Consider the following 21,291-nt stretch of genomic DNA (forward strand, 5'->3'; position numbering starts at 1 on the left):
TTCTGGTCCGGTTACTGCTAGTGTCCGGTCAATAATGGGGAACGATAGAAGGTGTTGCAGGGAGAGTGTAACTTGTTCTCGGATAGCAGGCGCGGATGTAAAGGGGGTACGAAGTGCTTAGTACACACAATTATGATCCTCCTATGTGGCTGTCAGACGTGGCCGACTGGAACCTTGATGACTAATATACCTTGCCTCACGATCCCATGCAGTTCAACACCATGCTACTGTCCAAACAAAAGCCTCGCAGACCTGGTTATTGCACTGTGTCTCCAACTTGTCAAATGCAGATCCCGATAAAAGTCCCTTGCAGTCTTAACCAGTATGGTTGTTTTACGAAGAAGTCCGTTTATTTGCGGTTCAAGAAGTTGCCAAATAAGTTGATGACGAATATACCTTGCCTCACGATCCCATGCAGTTCAACACCATGCTACTGTCCAAACAAAAGTCTCGCAGACGTGGTTATTGCACTGTGTCTCCAACTTGTCAAATGCAGATCCCGATAAAAGTCCCTTGCAGTCTTAACCAGTATGGTTGTTTTACGAAGAAGTACGTTTATTTGCGGTTCAAGAAGTTGCCAAATAAGTTCCGTCATTTATTGAGAGGGACAAGACTTGGTAAGATGGAGATGTATGACTATCATTGTCATGTCGGGGTAAAACTTTGTACTTACGACTGTTTTTTTACAAGAAGTATGTACATGTTCTCTAATGTTTCTATCGACACTGAGAGGTTTTTAGAACCAAACTTCCCTCTGCAGTGGAATGTACGCTGGTTTGAGCTTTCAAGAGCCTCACATTTCACGGGCAGTGCTCTTACCTTCTCAGCTGTTAAAGTTCTGTTCGTGATCAGCTCTCACAGCTTCTGTTGGTGCCTGTATCATACTTCATGGAATATTTCGAATGTTTCTACCCTGAACGTAGTGAATTGATCGCAGAATGAATGGCTCACACCAAACTAAGCCTTTTTTTCCTCTAAACCCCGCTCTTTATGATGGTCTGAGTCCTCTCTGAAGTTCTGGTTGCTGAATTACAAATGAGAAAGAAATGAAATTTGCTGTATTTCACACTCCGTCTTTATCAATTAATTAATATCGTAAACAATCTTAAAAATCTTCAGTGTTCGAATCATGGACAGCAACGCTCCCAATAAGGATTGACAAATGCTAAATGTAAGGTTGTAAGTTTATCCATTATTCTATTGTTTTAGCAGTGCGATAATCCATTAACTACTTCTGTTCGCAGCGCTAATTACAGATGCGCTGACGAACGGTTCAGTGAAAAGCAGCAAGTGAGCTTTGTGAAAATAGCCTGGCTCCTCATCAATCGGAGGCCCACCTTTTGGAGCTCCTTGGAAGCCAAATATGACCCTGAAGGCACATACAGGATGAGGTATGAGATTGCGTATGAGAAGATCAAGGACGAAAAGGACCAGGAGCCGTACTCCAGAAAGTACGACAAAGTGAACCTGGACGAGGTGTTGGCCAGCGAGCGACTTCTGAACAGCTATTCCCAGTGCCCCATGTCCGACACAGAGGAGAGCTGCACAGCTGACGCCAAGTACCTCAAGGGTGAGTAAGCTAGGCAGGTTCATAGTGTTCCTCCACTGGGTTAAGACAGCAGTCTCAGCAATCACAGGGTCACATTCGGAAGGTATTAGATACTTGTCCCTAATGCGAAAGTGTTCTAGATCTCACACCTTTGCAATTGCTACCACCGGCAATGCAACGGCAGGTTATCACTGGATATCTAGAATGTGCTGATGGTGTACCTGTGTTCCTCTAGTATTCCTGTAAATGTTGGTCTGTAACCGAGTTAAAATACTAGTGGAACTTCTAACAAATTAAAAGTGAATGATGTGAATGTATTTCACTTTCATCAGCAGTGCTCCACTACTCAGTCTTCTGATGAAAATACCGATAAGGATTGAGTTGACTTTCCTTTACTGACGAGAAAATGGAGGTATGAGTAAGTGTAGATCAGAAAGACACGAGTGGACTACTGGAGAACATCAAATGTTTGTCTGCTGCAACTTAACTACGCCCCACACTTACAAGCATGATGCACTACTGGCCATTAAAATTGCTACACCAAGAACAAATGCAGATGAACGGCTATTCATTGGACAAATATATTATACTAGAACTGACATGTGATTACATTTTCACTCAATTTGGGTGCATAGATCCTGAGAAATCAGTACCCAGAACAACCATCTCCGGCCGTAATAACGGCGTTGATACGCCTGGGCATTGAGTCAGACAGAGCGTGGATGGCTTATACAGGTACAGCTGCCCATGCAGCTTCAACACGATACCACAGTTCATCAAGAGTAGTGACTGGCGTATTGCGACGAGCCAGTTGCTCGGCCACCATTGACCAAACGTTTTCAATTGGTGAGAGATTTGGAGAATGTGCTGGCCAAGGCAGCAGTCGAACATTCTCTGTATCCAGAAAGGCCCGTACAGGACCTGCTACATGCGGCCGTGCATTATCGTGCTGAAATGCAGGGTTTCGATCAAGAGGTGACCGAGACGTGTAACCAATGGCACCCACTTCCATCATACCGGGTAATACGCCAGTATGGCGATGACGAAAACACGCGTCCAATGTGCGCGCCCGCATCTCGTGGTCGTGCGGTAGCGTTCTCGCTTCCCACGCCCGGGTTCCCGGGTTCGATTCCCGGCGGGGTCAGGGATTATCTCTGCCTCGTGATGGCTGGGTGTTGTGTGCTGTCCTTACGTTAGTTAGGTTTAAGTAGTTCTAAGTTCTAGGGGACTTATGACCACAGCAGTTGAGTTCCATAGTGCTCAGAGCCATTTGAACCACGCGTCCAATGTGCATCCACCGCGATGTCACCAAACACGGATGCGACGATCATGATGCTGTAAACACAACCTGGAGCAATCCGAAAAAATGACGTTTTGCCATTCGTGCACCCAGATTCGTCGTTGAGTACACCATCGCAGGCGCTCCTGTCTGAGATGCAGCGTCAAGGGTAACCGCAGCCATGGTCTCCGAGTTGATAGTCCATGCTGCTGCAAACGTCGTCGAACTGTTCGTGCATATGGTTGTTGTCTTGCAAAATTCCGCATCTGTTGACTCAGGGATCGAGACGTGGCTGCACGATCCGTTTCAGCCATGCGGATACGATGCCTGTTATCTCGACTGCTAGTGATACGAAGCCGTTGGGATCCAGCACGGCGTTCCGTATTACACTCCTGAACCCACCAATTCCATATCCTGCTAACAGTCATTGGATCTCGACCAACGCGAGCAGTAATGTCGCGATACGATTAACCGCAATCGCGATAGGCTACAATCCGACCTTTATCAAAGTCGGAAACGTGATGGTACGCATTTCTCCTCCTTACACGAGGCATCACAACAACGTTTCACGAGGCAACGCCGGTCAACTGCAGTTTGTGTATGAGAAATCAGTTGGAAACTTTCCTCATGTGAGCACGTTGTAGGTGTCGCCATCGGCGCCAACCTTGTGTGAATGCTCTGAAAAGCTAATCATTGGCATATCACAGTATCTTCTTCCTTCGGTTAGAATTCGCGTCTGTAGCACGTCATCATCGTGGTGTAGCAATTTTAATGGCCAGTAGTGTAATATGTTGTTCAGTATTTAAGAATATCAGACTTACTCTTCCTTCTTCTTTTTAAAAAGGTTAAACCTTGTCTCTGAAACCACAGCTCCCTCTCATCAGAACTACTCTTCATCTCCATGCACGAGGAAACACCCCTGCACAATCCTCACATTTTTAAATAGGATGTTCTTTATCGCCCCCTGCATTCGTTAATGCGATCTTCTCTATGCAGATGCTTTGTAAAAGAATATCGTGTCTAATGAAGTGTCTAATGAGTTTTAATTTGCGCTTTCTTCTCACATTTTTGCAGTATCATCTTATGCCTTTTTGTCTCACGCCAGCTTTTTCCTTTTACTCTCGTCTAGAATCATATTTCCTTAGTATTTAGGAGCGCTTTCTCCTGCTTTGCTAACGTCCAGGCTTCAATTAGCTATGTCATAGCACTCCACACAAAGGTCTTTACAGATCTTTTCTTAGTGCCGACACTGATGTGCTTAAGCAACAGAGGGTTTGCTCTTGGCCAGTGACAGTCTTACCTTGACTTCCTTGAGACAGCTATTGTTTTCCTCCACAGTGCTACCGAGGTAGTGCGATTCGGTATATATGTAAATGTCGAGTGACTATGGCTTACTTCCTCAGGTTTCTCACTGACTACTCTCAGGTCAGTCTCATCTGCTCCCTCTTTCGTGTCTATAATCTTGACTTTTGCCTTCTGGGTAGTTTAAGTTTTGTTATCTCTTGACTTAAGACTTTAATCGTTTTATTTAGTTGCTTCACTGAGTGTGCCACTAATTCGTTCTCATCGGAAAATCTGGTGACGTGAATATACAGTACATATAATTAAATTTGATTCTAGCCGTCTTCCCTTTCATTTGTGTTATTGCCTCCTCGATGCAGACATAAAATAAATTAGGCGATAGGGGGCATCAATGTCTCACCCTCCTGAATTTTACCTCTTTCTTTCAATCGTTAATATATAGCTCAATAGTTTGACGCCTGTATACAGTTAAAATTAGTCAACCCATCCCCCTACTCAAGTCTCATTTTGAGTCAAGTCCTATTTTGCAAATTGCTTTAAAGAGATGACTTCCAATCAACCGCAACAAATGCCTTTTCTAATCAATCGCCTTTCCAAAAGTTTACGTACGTAGCTTCGCTCGTACCTTTTCCTTATCTGAAATCAAATTAATCAACGGAAAAGTTCAAAGCTATTGTTTCTTTAATCCTCTCTTTAAATTTTTATACTTAACATTTTTGACACATGCGGTAGATCGCAAGTGTTCTATCATTTGCAAAGCACTTGTTGTTTGCATTCTTGGGATACGTAATAGTTCTACTCATCGAGAAGACAGGTGGTATGGTATCCTCTTCATAATATTTAGATAACCCCGTCAACAATTTACTTTTGATGCCGTCGCTACGGTTTTGCAGGGATGTTGACTTATTTGATATTAACTTATTTAGTGCGAGGAAGAACTCATCCTTTGTTATGGATGATCTCTTATCGTTTTCCTCACTAAGTTTCTCGTTTTCAACATACTCAATCAAACTTATATCTTCAGCTTCACTTTACAGGTCTTCCGCATACATTTACCTTACATCTCCTTCGCCAAACAGAGGGTTCCTATTATGTTTCTCACTATGTCACTCTTGGTTCTCTGTCTCTGCTGCAACGATTTAACCTTGGAGTAAGTTTCATCCTGCTTCCAATTTTTAAAATCGTCTTCTGTTTGCTAACTACTCTACTGGCCATTAAAATTGCTACACCAAGACGAAATGCAAATGATAAACGGGTATTCATTGGACAAATATATTATACTGAAACTGACATGTGATTACATTTTCACGCAGTTTGGGTGCATAGATCCTAAAAAATCATTACCCAGAACAACCACGTCTGGCCGTAATAACGGCTTTGATACGCCTGGGCATTGAATCAGACAGAGCTTGGATGGCTTGTACAGGTACAGCTGCCAATACAGCTTCAACACGATACCACAGTTCATCAAGAGTAGTGACTGGCGTATTTTGACGAGCCAGTTGCTCGGCCACCATTGACCAGACGTTTTCAATTGGTGAGAGATCTGGAGAATGTGCTGGCCAGGGAGCAGTCGAACATTTTCTGTATCCAGAAAGGCCCGTACAGGACCTGCAACATGCTGTCGTGCATTATCCTGCTGAAATGTAGGGTTCCGCAGGAATCGAATGAAGGGTAGAGCTACGGGTCGTAACATATCTGAAATGTAACGTCCACTGTTAAAAGTGCCGTCAATGCGAACAAGAGGTGACCGAGACGCGTAACCCATGGCATCCCTTTCCATCACGCCGGGTGGTACGCCAGTATGGCGATGACGAATACACGCTTCCAATGTGCGTTCACCGCGATGTCGCCAAACACGGATGCGACCATCATGATGATGTAAACCGAATCTGGATTCATTCGTAAAATGACGTTTTACCATTCGTGCACCCAGGTTCGTCGCTGAGTACACCATCGGATGCGCTCCTGTCTGTGATGCAGCGTCGAGGGTAACCCCAGCCACGATCTCCGTGCTGATAGTCCATGCTCCTGCAAACGTCGTCGAACTGTTCGTGCAGATGGTTGTTGTCTTGCACACGTCTCCATCTGTTGACTCAGGAATCGAGAAGTGGCTTCACGATCCGTTACAGCCATGCGGATAAGATCCCTGTCATCTCGTCTGCTAGTGATACGAGGCCGTTGGGATCCAGCACGGCGTTCCGTGTTAACCCTTCTGAACCATCCGATTCCATATTCTGCTAACAGCATTGGACCAACGTGAGCAGCAATGCCCGTATACGATAAACCGCAATCGCGATAGGCACAATCCGACCATTATCAAAGTCGGAAACGTGATGGACCGCAATTCTCCCCCTTACACGAGACATCACAACGTTTCGTCAGGCAATGCCGGTCAACTGTTGTTTGTGTATGAGAAATCGGTTGAAAACTTTCCTCATGTCAGCACGTTGAAGGTGTCGCCAACGGCGCCTAGCTTGTGTGAATGCTCTGAAAAGCTATTAATTTGCATATCACAGCATGTTCTTCCTGTCGAATAAATTTCAAGTATGTAGCACGTCATCTTCGTGGTGTAGCAATTTTAATGGCCAGTATTGTAATTTCTCCCAGCCACTTTTTTTCACTAAACGGCACATTGTGGTAATCTTGTTTTTGATTGTTTTATACTGATCAGGGCTCTTTTCTTTTCGCCTTTTCCTCCTGTCAAAGTGTCCTAGAATATCCGGGTTCATACAACATACTTAGGAACCACCTTGCTGATTTCTAATACGATTGCGGCTATATTTGTTACATTTCACTTGATTGCATCCCTACTGTTTTCTTCTTGTCAGGTTCTACTGTTGCATACTTGAATTACTGCCCAACCTCTGCATTTGCCAGATTATGTATTACTTATTTATTTGTTTATTTGAGGTAGTGTTTCTTATATCTGACACTGCAGTTTCCCGCAACAAGTGGATGTTCCTGTCTGTATTAGCATCTGTGTAACTGCGACTACATTATATTTGGCTCTCATACCTCTGCTCTACTTTTATACGAGATGTGTTCAGTAAGTAATACAACACATTTCTTTCTGAAACGACTCACCGTGTTTTTATTGACTTCTAGGTCTCCGTAGATATTCTGCAAGGGCCTGTGGAAATATGGCCCTCTGGTTTTCCACAGAAAGAAACTCAATGACAGCTCCCTCCTTGGAAAGCACCTCCGTACAGACGCCATTTAGAAGCGCCGCCACCTATGGGAACTTCATGAAACTTTAGCGACTAAGGCTGGAATGTTTCACAATGACCGACAGCAAATTGTGAATTTCTTCAACCAAAAGTGGCCGAGAAAAAGTGTTGCAAGACTTATTGATCGCACCTCGTATAATCAGTGACCATGTGTCTTCCCCGTGTAGCAGTTTTTCTTTCCTTTTTCATAACATGCGTTTGTCCAATTTATTTCATGTTGTTGACAGAATTCTAATACACTCCTGGAAATGGAAAAAAGAACACATTGACACCGGTGTGTCAGACCCGCCATACTTGCTCCGGACACTGCGAGAGGGCTGTACAAGCAATGATCACACGCACGGCACAACGGACACACCAGGAACCGCGGTGTTGGCCGTCGAATGGCGCTAGCTGCGCAGCATTTGTGCACCGCCGCCGTCAGTGTCAGCCAGTTTGCCGTGGCATACGGAGCTCCATCGCAGTCTTTAACACTGGTAGCATGCCGCGACAGCGTGGACGTGAACCGTATGTGCAGTTGACGGACTTTGAGCGAGGGCGTATAGTGGGCATGCGGGAGGCCGGGTGGACGTACCGCCGAATGGCTCAACACGTGGGGCGTGAGGTCTCCACAGTACATCGATGTTGTCGCCAGTGGTCAGCGGAAGGTGCACGTGCCCGTCGACCTGGGACCGGACCGCAGCGACGCACGGATGCACGCCAAGACCGTAGGATCCTACGCAGTGCCGTAGGGGACCGCACCGCCACTTCCCAGCAAATTAGGGACACTGTTGCTCCTGGGGTATCGGCGAGGACCATTCGCAACCGTCTCCATGAAGCTGGGCTACGGTCCCGCACACCGTTAGGCCGTCTTCCGCTCACGCCCCAACATCGCGCAGCCCGCCTCCAGTGGTGTCGCGACAGGCGTGAATGGAGGGACGAATGGAGACGTGTCGTCTTCAGCGATGAGAGTCGCTTCTGCCTTGGTGCCAATAATGGTCGTATGCGTGTTTGGCGCCGTGCAGGTGAGCGCCACAATCAGGACAGCATACGACCGAGGCACACAGGGCCAACACCCGGCATCATGGTGTGGGGAGCGTTCTCCTACACTGGCCGTACACCACTGGTGATCGTCGAGGGGACACTGAATAGTGCACGGTACATCCAAACCGTCATCGAACCCATCGTTCTACCATTCCTAGACCGGCAAGGGAACTTGCTGTTCCAACAGGACAATGCACGTCCGCATGTATCCCGTACCACCCAACGTGCTCTAGAAGGTGTAAGTCAACAAACCTGGCCAGCAAGATCTCCGGATCTGTCCCCCATTGAGCATGTTTGGGACTGGATGAAGCGTCGTCTCACGCGGTCTGCACGTCCAGCACGAACGCTGGTCCAACTGAGGCGCCAGGTGGAAATGGCATGGCAAGCCGTTCCACAGGACTACATCCAGCATCTCTACGATCGTCTCCATGGGAGAATAGCAGCCTGCATTGCTGCGAAAGGTGGATATACACTGTACTAGTGCCGACATTGTGCATGCTCTGTTGCCTGTGTCTATGTGCCTGTGGTTCTGTCAGTGTGATCATGTGATGTATCTGACCCCAGGAATGTGTCAATAAAGTTTCCCCTTCCTGGGACAATGAATTCACGGTGTTCTTATTTCAATTTCCAGGAGTGTAGTTTCTCATGTGTTGAATTCGTTTTTCCCAGTCCGAGATTAGCAAAACATCTGTGGTTCTCTTGTAAACTCGCTAATGCACTAAAGCCCCCAGTGACAATAACATTATCTTGGTATTTATTATTCCCATTATTTCTTCAACGTCATCATAAATGTTTTCTGTTTCTCCATAATCACTATTTTTCGTAGGTAAAATACCTGGATTATTGTAATGTGATAACTTTTAATTTTGTCATTAACATCTTCTCACCCTCATGTTCGACGTTCATTGCATTGTGCATCCTCTTTTTGTTAATATAATAGTTACTCCATTTTTCCCTGCTGTCGATTTCCACTACGAAATATTCTGAAATCTGCAGATCTAAATTCACTATTTTCACCCCATCTTGTTTCACATTGTTCTACTATATCCATTTTAAACTTTGTCATAGTAATATTGATTTCAACCAGTAGTCCAAGTTTGAACAAGGTTCACACATTCCAAGCCAAGGTTAAATTAATCTTTTCCTTACTTATTGATCTTCCTGCTCCTCTTCTGCTAGAATTTCGAGATATGACGACCTGTGATATCTCTCCACTCCTGCTGCCGGTCCTTGCGATCCGAGATCCATATTCAACAAGGATACACACTGCCAGTTTCCGCAATGGTTGTTGCGCATGGGGTATATAAATGAAACTTTAACGTGGTAGTTTCCGTTGATTAACACGTCTCCATACGCATCCGCCTTCGGGGACAGTTTCCCATCCTAAGAGAAATGGGCTGCTCTACACCCACCCGCTCTCCGAGAAGACGGGGGGCACTTGATAGAAGTTAACTCTTCATTACGAGAGACATTCGGTCCCCACAAGAAGGATCACCACTTCACACCACTAGGAAGTGTAGACTGGGCTTTTCCGTTCATTGAGAGTGAAATCATAAGGCATTATACTCCTCCAGTAATTTTTCCTATTATGCGGCCTCTTTCACCATTCGAATCGAAACTGGCATTGAGATAAAAGCTGTGGGAAGGTATTACTACATTAATGTTATGTATTTTATTTCCGACTCCAACGAACAGAGCGGGCAGCTTGGCGTCGATCAAATTACAGAGTCCCTACTTTTTTCAGTCATTTACTAGATGATTGGGTAGTGGACTGAGTGTTTTCCTATTAGGAGTAAATGGAAGGATTTACCATTTCGGACATTGGTATTGGAACTTAGGAAATCCTTCCAAGTGCCTTGATAGCAATTGCGGGGCTGCTGAATTATGTAATTCATTTCTTTTACGACAGTTTGTGGTTTGACACGTGTAGACTAGTAATATATATATATATATATATATATATATATATATATATATATATATATATATATGTGTGTGTGTGTGTGTGTGTGTGTGTGTGTGTGTGTGTTTTGTAGCTCTAGACTCTAGCTGGATTACACTTTGGTAAGACAGGGTTCGAAATCAGATACTGGTCAGTAAGGCATTCCCAGGTGCAGATCTAGGTTCACATCACAATGTACTAATGAAAAGGGGTGGACTGGGCTTTAAGAGAATCGTACAGAAGCGTTAGTGTGCATACATATAGGACACTGAAGTACTCAGGAAGGCTGAGACACATTTGAAGTCTGCTAAAGATATGCGTACTGTGATAAGGAGTAACACAGTATGCATTTCAGATGAATAGGAGGGCACTTCTCTACAACGAGCAATCAAAGATGTTGGAAAGAAAAAAATAGATGTTATGAAGGTAGCTGTGAACAAAACTTTGGTAACAAAACAAATACTTCAATAGATCGACCAAAGAAGGAAGTTCAGAGCTGTTCAGGGATATTCAGGAATACGGAAATACAGGTTACTCAGGAATTTAAAAAAATGAGAAGTGTAGGAAAGCTAAGGCGAAATGGCTACAGAAAAAAATGTGTTGAAATCCAAAAAGAAATGAATGTCAAAAGAACTTACTCTGCTTATAGAAGAGTTAGAAAACATTCAGTGAAATAAATACAGGGATTGAAAAATCAAGAGCGCAATGGTGATTCCACTGTTAAATGCAGCGGAGAGAGAGGATATGTGTAAGGAGTATACTGAACGCGTCTATCAGGTGGCGGAACTGTCTGATGTGATAGAAGAAGAGACTGGTGTCGATACAGAAGAGATAGGGGACCCAGAATTAGAGTCAGAATTTGAAAGAGCTCTGGAAGAGTTGGGATAAAAAAATCGAATGGGATAACATTCCATCGGAATTTCTAAAATCATTGCGTAAATTGAGAACGAAACTACAGTTCAAGTTGGGGGTGCAGGATCTACGAGATTAGAGACATATCATCATACCTTCGGTAAAGCGTCAGCCACACAATTCAGAAGATACCAACAGCTCACAAGTGCTAGAACAATTGTAGTCAGCTTAACAGCTCGTGTGTGAAATCTTATGGGACTTAACTGCTAACGTCATCAGTCCCTAAACTTACACACTACTTAACCTGAACTATCCTAAGGACAAACACACAGATCCATGCCCGAGGGACGACTCGAACCTCCGCCGGGACCAGCCTAACAGGCCATGACTGCAGCGCCCTAGACCGCTCGGCTAATACCGCGCGGCCTAACAGCTCATCGATCCAAGTTACAGACAAGAAGATTGTAAAGAAGAATGGAAAAGATAACTGAAGATCTGTGAGATGTCGATGAAATAGGAAACGTAAAGGCACCAGAGAATCAGTCCGACTCTTAGCTTAGAAATGGAAGCAACACTAAAGAAAAATCGAGACACGATCATACGTTTCGCCAACCTGGAAAAAGCGTTCGACAATGCGAAATGGCGCAAGATGTTTGAAATTCTGGGGAAGACGAGTAATACGTGATATGTACGAGAACCAAGACCGAACAATTAAACTGGAGAACCTAGAACAAACACCTCAGATTGAAAAGGGTGTAAGACAAGGATTGTGAACCATTGGTTCAGGGGTAAAAACATAAAGAAAACGTGTACCATCTGCGAATGGTAATCAAGACATCCTGTGTCTCAGGTTCGACACTCGCCACTGGTTCCATTTTGAACAGAAGCTATGAGAAATGGTGGCTGAAGACTACTAGCGTAAGAAGTCACCTTCGTTCTGCAACGGTTATGTCGAGGAGGGCAGATGAGTTGACAGAGATTTAGGGATCTCTCTTACTCTTGAGGTGGAAAACTGCCCCTAAAAGGTGGAAGAATCATCAGGAAAACTCGACAATCTGACGAGACTTAGGTCACAATTTAGTAATGACAAAGAGTACGCTGGAGTTTAAGAGACTAGCCCGAAAGAATCAGTGCGTAAAATAGTGGGACAGGGAAGTACAGAAGTCTCAAGAGATACGGTTGAAGTTGTCTGAGGTTATAGATACTGTGGCTGTGGATATTACGATAATGGGTAGCTCAGTAGTCACTTCAGTTCAGAGGAATGGACATCTGTCAAAAGGTGAATGACAGAAGTTGGAAAGAGAAACACAGGGAACAAGAAGGTAAGTGCGAAGAAACCGTGACTAACACAAGAAGTATTTCAGCTCGAATAAAGAAGGAGGTACAAAAACATTCAGGGAAATTCAGGACTACAGAAATACGTATCACGTAAGAATGAAATAAACAGGGAGTCCATGGAAGCTAAGGCGAAATGTCTACATGTTAATTTGATGAAATTGGAAAGGAAATGACTGTCGCAAAGACTGACTCAGAATATTGAAAATTCAAGACAACCTTCGATGAGATTAAAAGCAAGGGCAGTAACATTAAGAGTGCAGTTGGAATTCCACTGTTAAATGCAGAAGAGAGGGTGGATGGGTGGAGAGGCCTCTATTATGGGGAAGACTCGTCCGATACCGTGACAGAAGAACATATAGGGGTCGACAGAGACGATTTATGACAGCCAGCATACTTGTAGAATCAGAATTTCAAAGAGCGTTGGACGACTTACGTTCAAATGAAGCAGAAGGGACAGATAAAATTCCATCGTAATTTCTAAAATCGTTTGAGGGAAGTGGTGAAGAACGACTATTGACATGTGTGTGTAGAACGTATACCATAGGACTTTCGGAAAACGCCATTCATCCGATTCCGACGATAGGAATAACCGAAAAGTGCAAGAATTATCTCACAACAGCTTAGCAGTTCAAACATTCAATTTGCTGAAAAGAATAATATAAAGAATAATGAAAAGTAAACTGACGATCTGTTATATGAGAAATACTTTGCTTTTATTAAAGGTAAATGCGCCAGAGAGTCAGTTCTGACGTTGAAGTTGATAATGGAAGCAAGACTGAAGAAAAATCGAGACACTTTGATAGGATTTGTCGACTTGGAAAAGGAGTTCGACAGTGTCTAATGGTGGAAGATGTTCGAAAATGCCGGCCGGAGTGGCCGAGTGGTTCTACGCGGTACAGTCTGGAACCATGCGACCGCGTCGCTACGGTCCCAGGTTCGAATCCTGCCTCGGGCATGGATGTGTGTGATGTCCTTAGGTTAGTTAGGTTTAAGTAGTTCTAAGTTCTAGGGGACTGATGACCTCATAAGTTTAATCCCATAGTGCTCAGAGCCATTTTTTGTTCGAAAATGGTGCACGCTATATGGAAAAACTCTTAATATACAAGAACCAAGAGGGAACAATATGACTGAAAGCCCAAGAACGAAGTGCTCGGACTAAGAAGACTGTGAGACTTCGATATAGTCTTTCCCCACTACTGTTTAATCTATAGGTCGAAGAAGCTGTGAAGGAAAGAAAAGAAAGGTTCAACAGAGTTATTAAAATTCAAGGCATGTTGTTGTTGTTGTGGTCTTCAGTCCTGAGACTGGTTTGATGCAGCTCTCCATGCTACTCTATCCTGTGCAAGCTTCTTCATCTCCCAGTATCTACTGCAACCTACATCCTTCTGAATCTGCTTAGTGTATTCATCTCTTGGTCTCCCTCTACGATTTTTACCCTCCACACTGCCCTCCAATGCTAAATTTGTGATCCCTTGATGCCTCAAAACATGTCCTACCAACCGATCCCTTCTTCTAGTCAAGTTGTGCCACAAACTTCTCTTCTCCCCAATCCTATTCAATACCTCCTCATTAGTTACGTGATCTACCCACCTTATCTTCAGCATTCTTCTGTAGCACCACATTTCGAAAGCTTCTATTCTCTTCTTGTCCAAACTAGTTATCGTCCATGTTTCACTTCCATACATGGCTACACTCCATACAAATACTTTCAGAAACGACTTCCTGACACTTAAATCTATAGTCGATGTTAACAAATTCCTCTTCTTGAGAAACACTTTCCTTGCCATTGCCTGTCTACATTTTATATCCTCTCTACTTCGACCATCATCGGTTATTTTACTCCCTAAATAGCAAAACTCCTTTACTACTTTAAGTGTCTCATTTCCTAATCTAATTCCCTCAGCATCACCCGACTTAATTTGACTACATTCCATTATCCTCGTTTTGCTTTTGTTGATGTTCATCTTATATCCTCCTTTCAAGACACTGTCCATTCCGTTCAACTGCTCTTCCAAGTCCTTTGCTGTCTCTGACAGAATTACAATGTCATCGGTGAACCTCACAGTTTTTACTTCTTTTCCATGAATTTTAATACCTACTCCGAATTTTTCTTTTGTCTCCTTTACTGCTTGCTCAATATACAGATTGAATAACATCGGGGAGAGGCTACAACCCTGTCTTACTCCTTTCCCAACCACTGCTTCCCTTTCATGCCCCTCGACTCTTATAATTGCCATCTGGTTTTTGTACAAACTGTAAATAGCCTTTCGCTCCCTGTATTTTACCCCTGCCACCTTCAGAATTTGAAAGAGAGTATTCCAGTCAACATTGTCAAAAGCCTTCTCTAAGTCTACAAATGCTAGAAACGTAGGTTTGCCTTTTCTTAATCTTTCTTCTAAGACAAGTCGTAAGGTCAGTATTGCCTCACGTGTTCCAACATTTCTACGGAATCCATACTGATCTTCCCCGAGGTCGGCTTCTACCAGTTTTTCCATTCGTCTGTAAAGAATTCGCGTTAGTATTTTGCAGCTGTGACTTATTAAACTGATAGTTCGGTAATTTTCACATCTGTCAACACCTGCTTTCTTTGGGATTGGAATTATTATATTCCTCTTGAAGTCTGAGGGTATTTCGCCTGTCTCATACATCGTGCTCACCAGATGGTAGAGTTTTGTCATGACTGGCTCTCCCGAGGCCATCAGTTGTTCAAATGGAATGTTGTCTACTCCCGGGGCCTTGTTTCGACTCAGGTCTTTCAGTGCTCTGTCAAACTCTTCACGCAGTATCTTATCTCCCATTTCGTCTTCATCTACATCCTCTTCCATTTCCATAATATTGTCCTCAAGTACATCGCCCTTGTATAAACCCTCTATATACTCCTTCCACCTTTCTGCCTTCCCTTCTTTGCTTAGAACTGGGTTTCCATCTGAGCTCTTGATATTCATACAAGTGGTACTCTTCTCTCCAAAGGTCTCTTTAATTTTCCTGTAGGCAGTATCTATCATACCCCTAGTGAGACAAGCCTCTACATCCTTACATTTGTCCTCTAGCCATCCCTGCTTAGCCATTTTGCACTTCCTGTCGATATCATTTTTGAGACGTTTGTATTCCTTTTTGCCTGCTTCATTTACTGCATTCTTATATTTTCTCCTTTCATCAATTAAATTCAATATTTCTTCTGTTACCCAAGGATTTCTATTAGCCCTCGTCTTTTTACCTACTTGATCCTCTGCTGCCTTCACTACTTCATCCCTCAGAGCTACCCATTCTTCTTCTACTGTATTTCTTTCCCCCATTCCTGTCAATTGTTCCCTTATCCTCTCCCTGAAACTCTCTACAACCTCTGGTTCTTTCAGTTTATCAAGGTCCCATCTCCTTAAATTCCCACCTTTTTGCAGTTTCTTCAGTTTCAATCTGCAGTTCATAACCAATAGATTGTGGTCAGAATCCACATCTGCCCCAGGAAATGTCTTACAATTTAAAACCTGGTTCCTAAATCTCTGTCTTACCATTATATAATCTATCTGATACCTTTTAGTATCTCCAGGATTCTTCCAGGTATACAACCTTCTTTTATGATTCTTGAACCAAGTGTTGACTAAGATTAAGTTATGCTCTGTGCAAAATTCTACAAGGCGGATTCCTCTTTCATTCCTTCCCCCAATCCATATTCACCTACTATGTTTCCTTCTCTCCCTTTTCCTACTGACGAATTCCAGTCACCCATGACTATTAAGTTTTCGTCTCCCTTCACTACCTGAATAATTTCTTTTATCTCGTCATACATTTCATCTATTTCTTCATCATCTGCATAGGTAGTTGGCATATAAACTTGTACTACTGTAGTAGGCATGGGCTTTGTGTCTATCTTGGCCACAATAATGCGTTCACTATGCTGTTTGTAGTAGCTAACCCGCACTCCTATTTTTTTATTCATTATTAAACCTACTCCTGCATTACCCTATTTGATTTTGTATTTATAACCCTGTAATCACCTGACCAAAAGTCTTGTTCCTCCTGCCACCGAACTTCACTAATTCCCACAATATCTAACTTTAACCTATCCATTTCCCTTTTTAAATTTTCTAACCTACCTGCTCGACTAAGGGATCTGACATTCCACGCTCCGATCCGTAGAACGCCAGTTTTCTTTCTCTTGATAACGACGTCCTCCTGAGTAGTCCCCGCCCGGAGATCCGAATGGGGGACTATTTTACCTCCGGAATATTTTACCCAAGAGGACGCCATCATCATTTAATCGTACAGTAGAGAAAAGAAAAGAAAGGTTCAACAGAGTTATTAAAATTCAAGGCTTAAGGATATCAAAGATAAGTCCTGCTGACGGCACCTTTGTAGTGTAAGTGACGAAAAACTACAGGCTCCTTTGCACGAAATAACAGTATAATGAATACAGACTGAGAGTAAATCGAACAAAGACAGAAGTAATGAGTAGCAGAAATGAGAACAATCTTATTATCAGCGTTTGGGATCACGAAGTAGAAGAAGTTAAGGAATACTGCTACCTAGGCAGCAAAATAACCATTAATGGATGTAGGACGTAAACAGCAGACTAGCACTGGCAAAAAAGGGCATTCCTGGCCAGAAGAAATCTACTAGTATAAAACATAGGCCTTAATATCAGGATGAAAAGTCTGAGAATGTGCTCTTAGAGCACAGAATTGTGAGGTAATGTAACACGGACTGTGGGTTGGGCTGGGTTGTTTTGGGGAGAAGGCCAGACAGCAAGGGCATCGGTCTCATCGGGTTGAGGAAAGACCGGGAAGGAAGTCGGCCGTGCCGTTTCACAGAAACCATCCCGGCATTTGCCTGGAACGATTTAGGGGAAATCACGGGAAATCTAAATCAGGATGGCCGGAAGCGGGATTGAATTGTCGTCCTCCCGATTGCGAGCCCAGTCTGCTAACCACTGCGCCACTTCGCTCGGTGGACTGTGGGAAAACTGGAACAGCATAAAAACGGAGCGTTTGTGATGTGGTGTAAAGAAGAATGTTGAAAATCATGCGAACTAAAATGAACGGAACGAGTAGTTTCTGTTTAAAATGAGTGAAGAAAAGAACATATGGGAACACTGACAAGAAGAAGGGAGAGAACGACAGGACACGTCGAAAACTACTATTGTAGTAGAGAGAGCGCCAGTGGGTAAAAACTGTAGAGAAAGATAGTATTGGAATACATACTGCAATACACTGGTGTCCAAAATTAAACCTACAGAAATTTTGCAAGGTTACCTTTATTTTGCCACAAAACAGTATAAACCGGTGATGGTAAAGTAGAAAGAATGTAAAGAATACAGAACTTAAGCAACAGCAACATGAATAAAAATTTTCTGCGTTTTTTCTAACTTAAAGGATTTGCAGACATATTCCGGCAACTGATTAATGTGCTCAGTGTGGCGTTTGACCACGTCTTGCAGCAATATAGGCCTGACAAAGACGGGGCACACTGCGTATGATGTCATCAATCTCATGTTGAGGCAGTAACGCCCACTCTTCCTGCAGAGCTCCTCGCAAGTCTTGAGGAGTGGTTTGTGGATGCTGGTGCGATGCAGTCCGTCTACGTAGTACACCCCAGACATGATCTATGGGATTAAAATCAGAAGAATGAGCACGCCATCTCACACGTGTAATACATTTTGTTTCAAAGAAAACATCAAATACCTGTACTCCATGAGATCGAGCATCATTGTCCATCAGTACGAAGTCTCGGACCCACAGCAACAACAGCACATGAGATCTCAAGATCTCGTCACGATACCGGACCGCATTTAAACCTTGCCTATTCATCCATGAAATTTCATGAAGAACTGGTCTAATGGTCAGCATAATCCCTGCCCACATCATTAGGGATCCTTCTCGATATCGATCTCGTTCCATATTGTGTTGCACTTTCCCTCCAGAAGCGAATTCGCCGAGAATCACTCTCCAGACCAATTCGGAACTCATCTGTGAAAATAACATTGGGCCACTGTTGGACCGACCAGATGGCATGGTGACGACTCCACTTTAGACGTTCCCTTCTGTGAAGACGTGTCGGAGATACACATACACGAAGTCTCCGACACGAAAGGCCACTCTGCCGAAGTCTTCTGTACACTGTTTGCCTCGATACAACACGTCCAATGGATGCTGCTGGGTCAGATGCCAGTTGCTGTGCAGTACTGATGGGGTACTCTTGTACACTTACAGCCAAATAACTGTCTTCTCTTTCTGATGTCACACATGGTCGGCCCTGCTTTTGTCTTTGCGATACAGTTTCGGTCTCTACAAACTGTCGCCACATCAGAGAAACAACAGAACGATTCACTTTAAGCCATCGGGCCACATCAATTTTTCGACTGTACTGCTGCCATTCCTCCTACGCCCCTCCACTGCAGACAATGTGGCAACCGTATCCTCTGTGCCATGCTGCACCGTCTGAGACTGTGTATCTCTGTCTGCTTAGCTGGGTGGTAACATGCTTGCCTCCCATGCAAGCGGGCCAGGGTTCCATCTCCGGCCGGGATGGAGGTTTTCTCCGCTCGTGGACTGGCAGTTGTGTCGTCCTCATCATCATTTCATCTTCGTCACCGGCGGCACGTCACCCAATGTGGCGTCGAATGAAATAAGACTTGCACTTGGTGGCCGAACTTCCCAGGATGGGTCCTCCCGGGCAACGATGCCATACGCTCATTTCCATTTGTGACTGTGTACACGGCGATTTTGCATGTGGGTACGCGACAAATACTAGCCCCTTTGATGGGTTCCCTGATTTCATCGCTGGCATGGTTGTCCAATGACTGGAGTGCCATCTTCCGCGCAGAACGCGATCTTACGGGCATCTTTTGACAGTTGGCACGGTTATAGCACGATTTAGAGGACGCGGAAATAGCGGTTTGTTTTTCAAATGGCTCTAAGCACTGTAGGACTTAACATCTGAGGTCATTAGTCCCCTAGACTTAGAACTACTTGAACCTAACTAACAACCTAAGGACATCACACACATCCATGCCCGAGGCAGGATTCGAACCTGCGACCGTAGCAGCAGCGTGGTTCCGGACTGAAGCGCCTAGAACCCCTCGGCCACAGCGGCCGGCTAGCGCTTTGTTGGTTTCATTTTGGACATCAGTGTAATTAAGGATGTAGGTTGCAAGTGCTACTCTGAGATGAAGAGGTTGGCACAGGAAACAAATTCGCTGCTGCCCACCTCAAACCAGTCAGAATAGAGAAGTCTTAAGAAAAAAAGGTCTAAAACAGATTATTCCAGTCCTCTCCCTGCTTACCTAAGATGAATAGTGAAGTATCTGGTGTTTTGTGAAAGTAGTTATTTTAAAAATGTTTTGTTTGATGCCAGGTTTCATAAAAAAGTTTATTTCTTGGCAATTCCTGTGCCTCATAGGATTTTTGTAATGTTACTGTCACTGAAATTAAGTAAAGATCGCTTCCCCAGTTTGGAGCTAAGTCATTCGGTGGTGTGTCACTAAATATCACAACATGTCTTTGGTTATCTCATATAACTGGTCAAAATAAGCCTTTCTGCTTTATTGCGATTAAGAATTAAATAATTCATGATTCACTCATACGAAAAAAACACTGAGACGTGAACTGAATGTCATTTAATGAATGTTTCTTTGAAATAAATTAACAGATAAAATAATGAAGTTATAGTTCAAAAGAGGTATATCGGGTTATTAGTTATTTGCAATGTAACAAATGTAGTTGGTAACAGTTTCTAGCTGGCCGGTGTGGCCGTGCGGTTCTAGGCACTTCACTCTGGAACCGTGTGACCGCAACGGTCGCAGGTTCGAATCCTGCCTTGGGCATGGATGTGTGTGATATCCTTAGGTTAGTTAGGTTTAAGTAGTTCTAAGTTCTAGGGGACTGATGACCATAGATGTTAAGTCCCATAGTGCTTAGAGCCATTTGAATCATTTTTGAACAGTTTCTATTGAGAACACTTATTACTTACAGTAAACATTGTGAAAGCTTGATAACGTTTCCAAATTTTACGTGTGCTTATAACTATTTCCTTTACTGAAACCCCAGCTGCCATCCCAGGCGCTCTATGCAATGGATGCAGTCGCTGTCGCCAGAGGCAACGACAGGACGCTGAAAAGGTGATCAAGTTCCTAATGAAGAACAAACCGGACTTGTGGAACCAACTGGAGGCCAAGTACAACCCGAAGGGGGTGTACAGGATAAAGTACGAGAAGGAGTACCAGAGGCTGAAGGAGGAACAGGGCGCCAGTGAGGGGATCACGTCTGCCTAAGGCAGCGAGCCTCACTCCAGCAAGTCCAACAGCGCCAACGCCTCGACAGCCGCTTCCAGCGCCTCGTAGACGACGGGCGATCGCTACACTGCCGTGGCCAAGCATTTCAGGGTGAGTTACACGTTGTATGCATTCTTTTCCGGGCAAGATACAGAGCTCAATTCATTCAAAACTCTACGTGTATTCTCGTATCTAATAGATTGAGACATTCGGGCACAAGAGAAACATATCTCACATTTTTTCAGTACTCTTTATGTAGTTGCTATTTACCTCTGTTACGGAATGTCTTTGTCGGTGTGCTGAAGATCTTGTTCGTGCTGAGAGTAAAAAAGTGGCACGTAATGTCCGCTTCATCATTAAAGGAAATGTAACTACTGCTATATTACTAGTAAACGTATAGTATGGGAGGTTTCGCACTGTCCGCTGACATCTCGTGGCCTGATGTTAACTGAAATAGATAAAAGAAAATTTGTTTGAGCAGTTAATTCTTATTTTAGCTAGGGTTCAGTT

At 43.8% G+C, this 21,291-nt stretch overlaps 1 protein-coding gene across 1 annotated transcript; it reads left to right on the plus strand.

Annotated features, from left to right (window-relative positions):
- The first annotated feature begins 1,276 nt into the window (after positions 1-1,276).
- LOC126191446 (ejaculatory bulb-specific protein 3-like) lies at positions 1,277-20,886 on the plus strand. Its single transcript, XM_049932324.1, has 2 exons — positions 1,277-1,570; positions 20,558-20,886. The coding sequence occupies exons 1-2, from the start codon at positions 1,387-1,389 to the stop codon at positions 20,779-20,781; spliced, it is 408 nt and encodes a 135-aa protein (XP_049788281.1). The 5' UTR covers positions 1,277-1,386; the 3' UTR covers positions 20,782-20,886.
- Positions 20,887-21,291: the final 405 nt, after the last annotated feature.

The sequence above is a fragment of the Schistocerca cancellata genome, chromosome 6 (genome assembly GCF_023864275.1).
Source record: "Schistocerca cancellata isolate TAMUIC-IGC-003103 chromosome 6, iqSchCanc2.1, whole genome shotgun sequence".
NCBI lineage: Eukaryota > Metazoa > Arthropoda > Insecta > Orthoptera > Acrididae > Schistocerca > Schistocerca cancellata.

What these genes read in the sequence shown, in the direction of transcription:
- LOC126191446 (XM_049932324.1), top strand. Translation starts at nt 1,387, where the DNA reads ATGAGGTATGAGATTGCGTATGAGAAGATCAAGGACGAAAAGGACCAG. An exon ending in TGACGCCAAGTACCTCAAGG is followed by an intron (nt 1,571 to 20,557) that starts GTGAGTAAGCTA and finishes CTGAAACCCCAG; the next exon opens with CTGCCATCCCAGGCGCTCTA.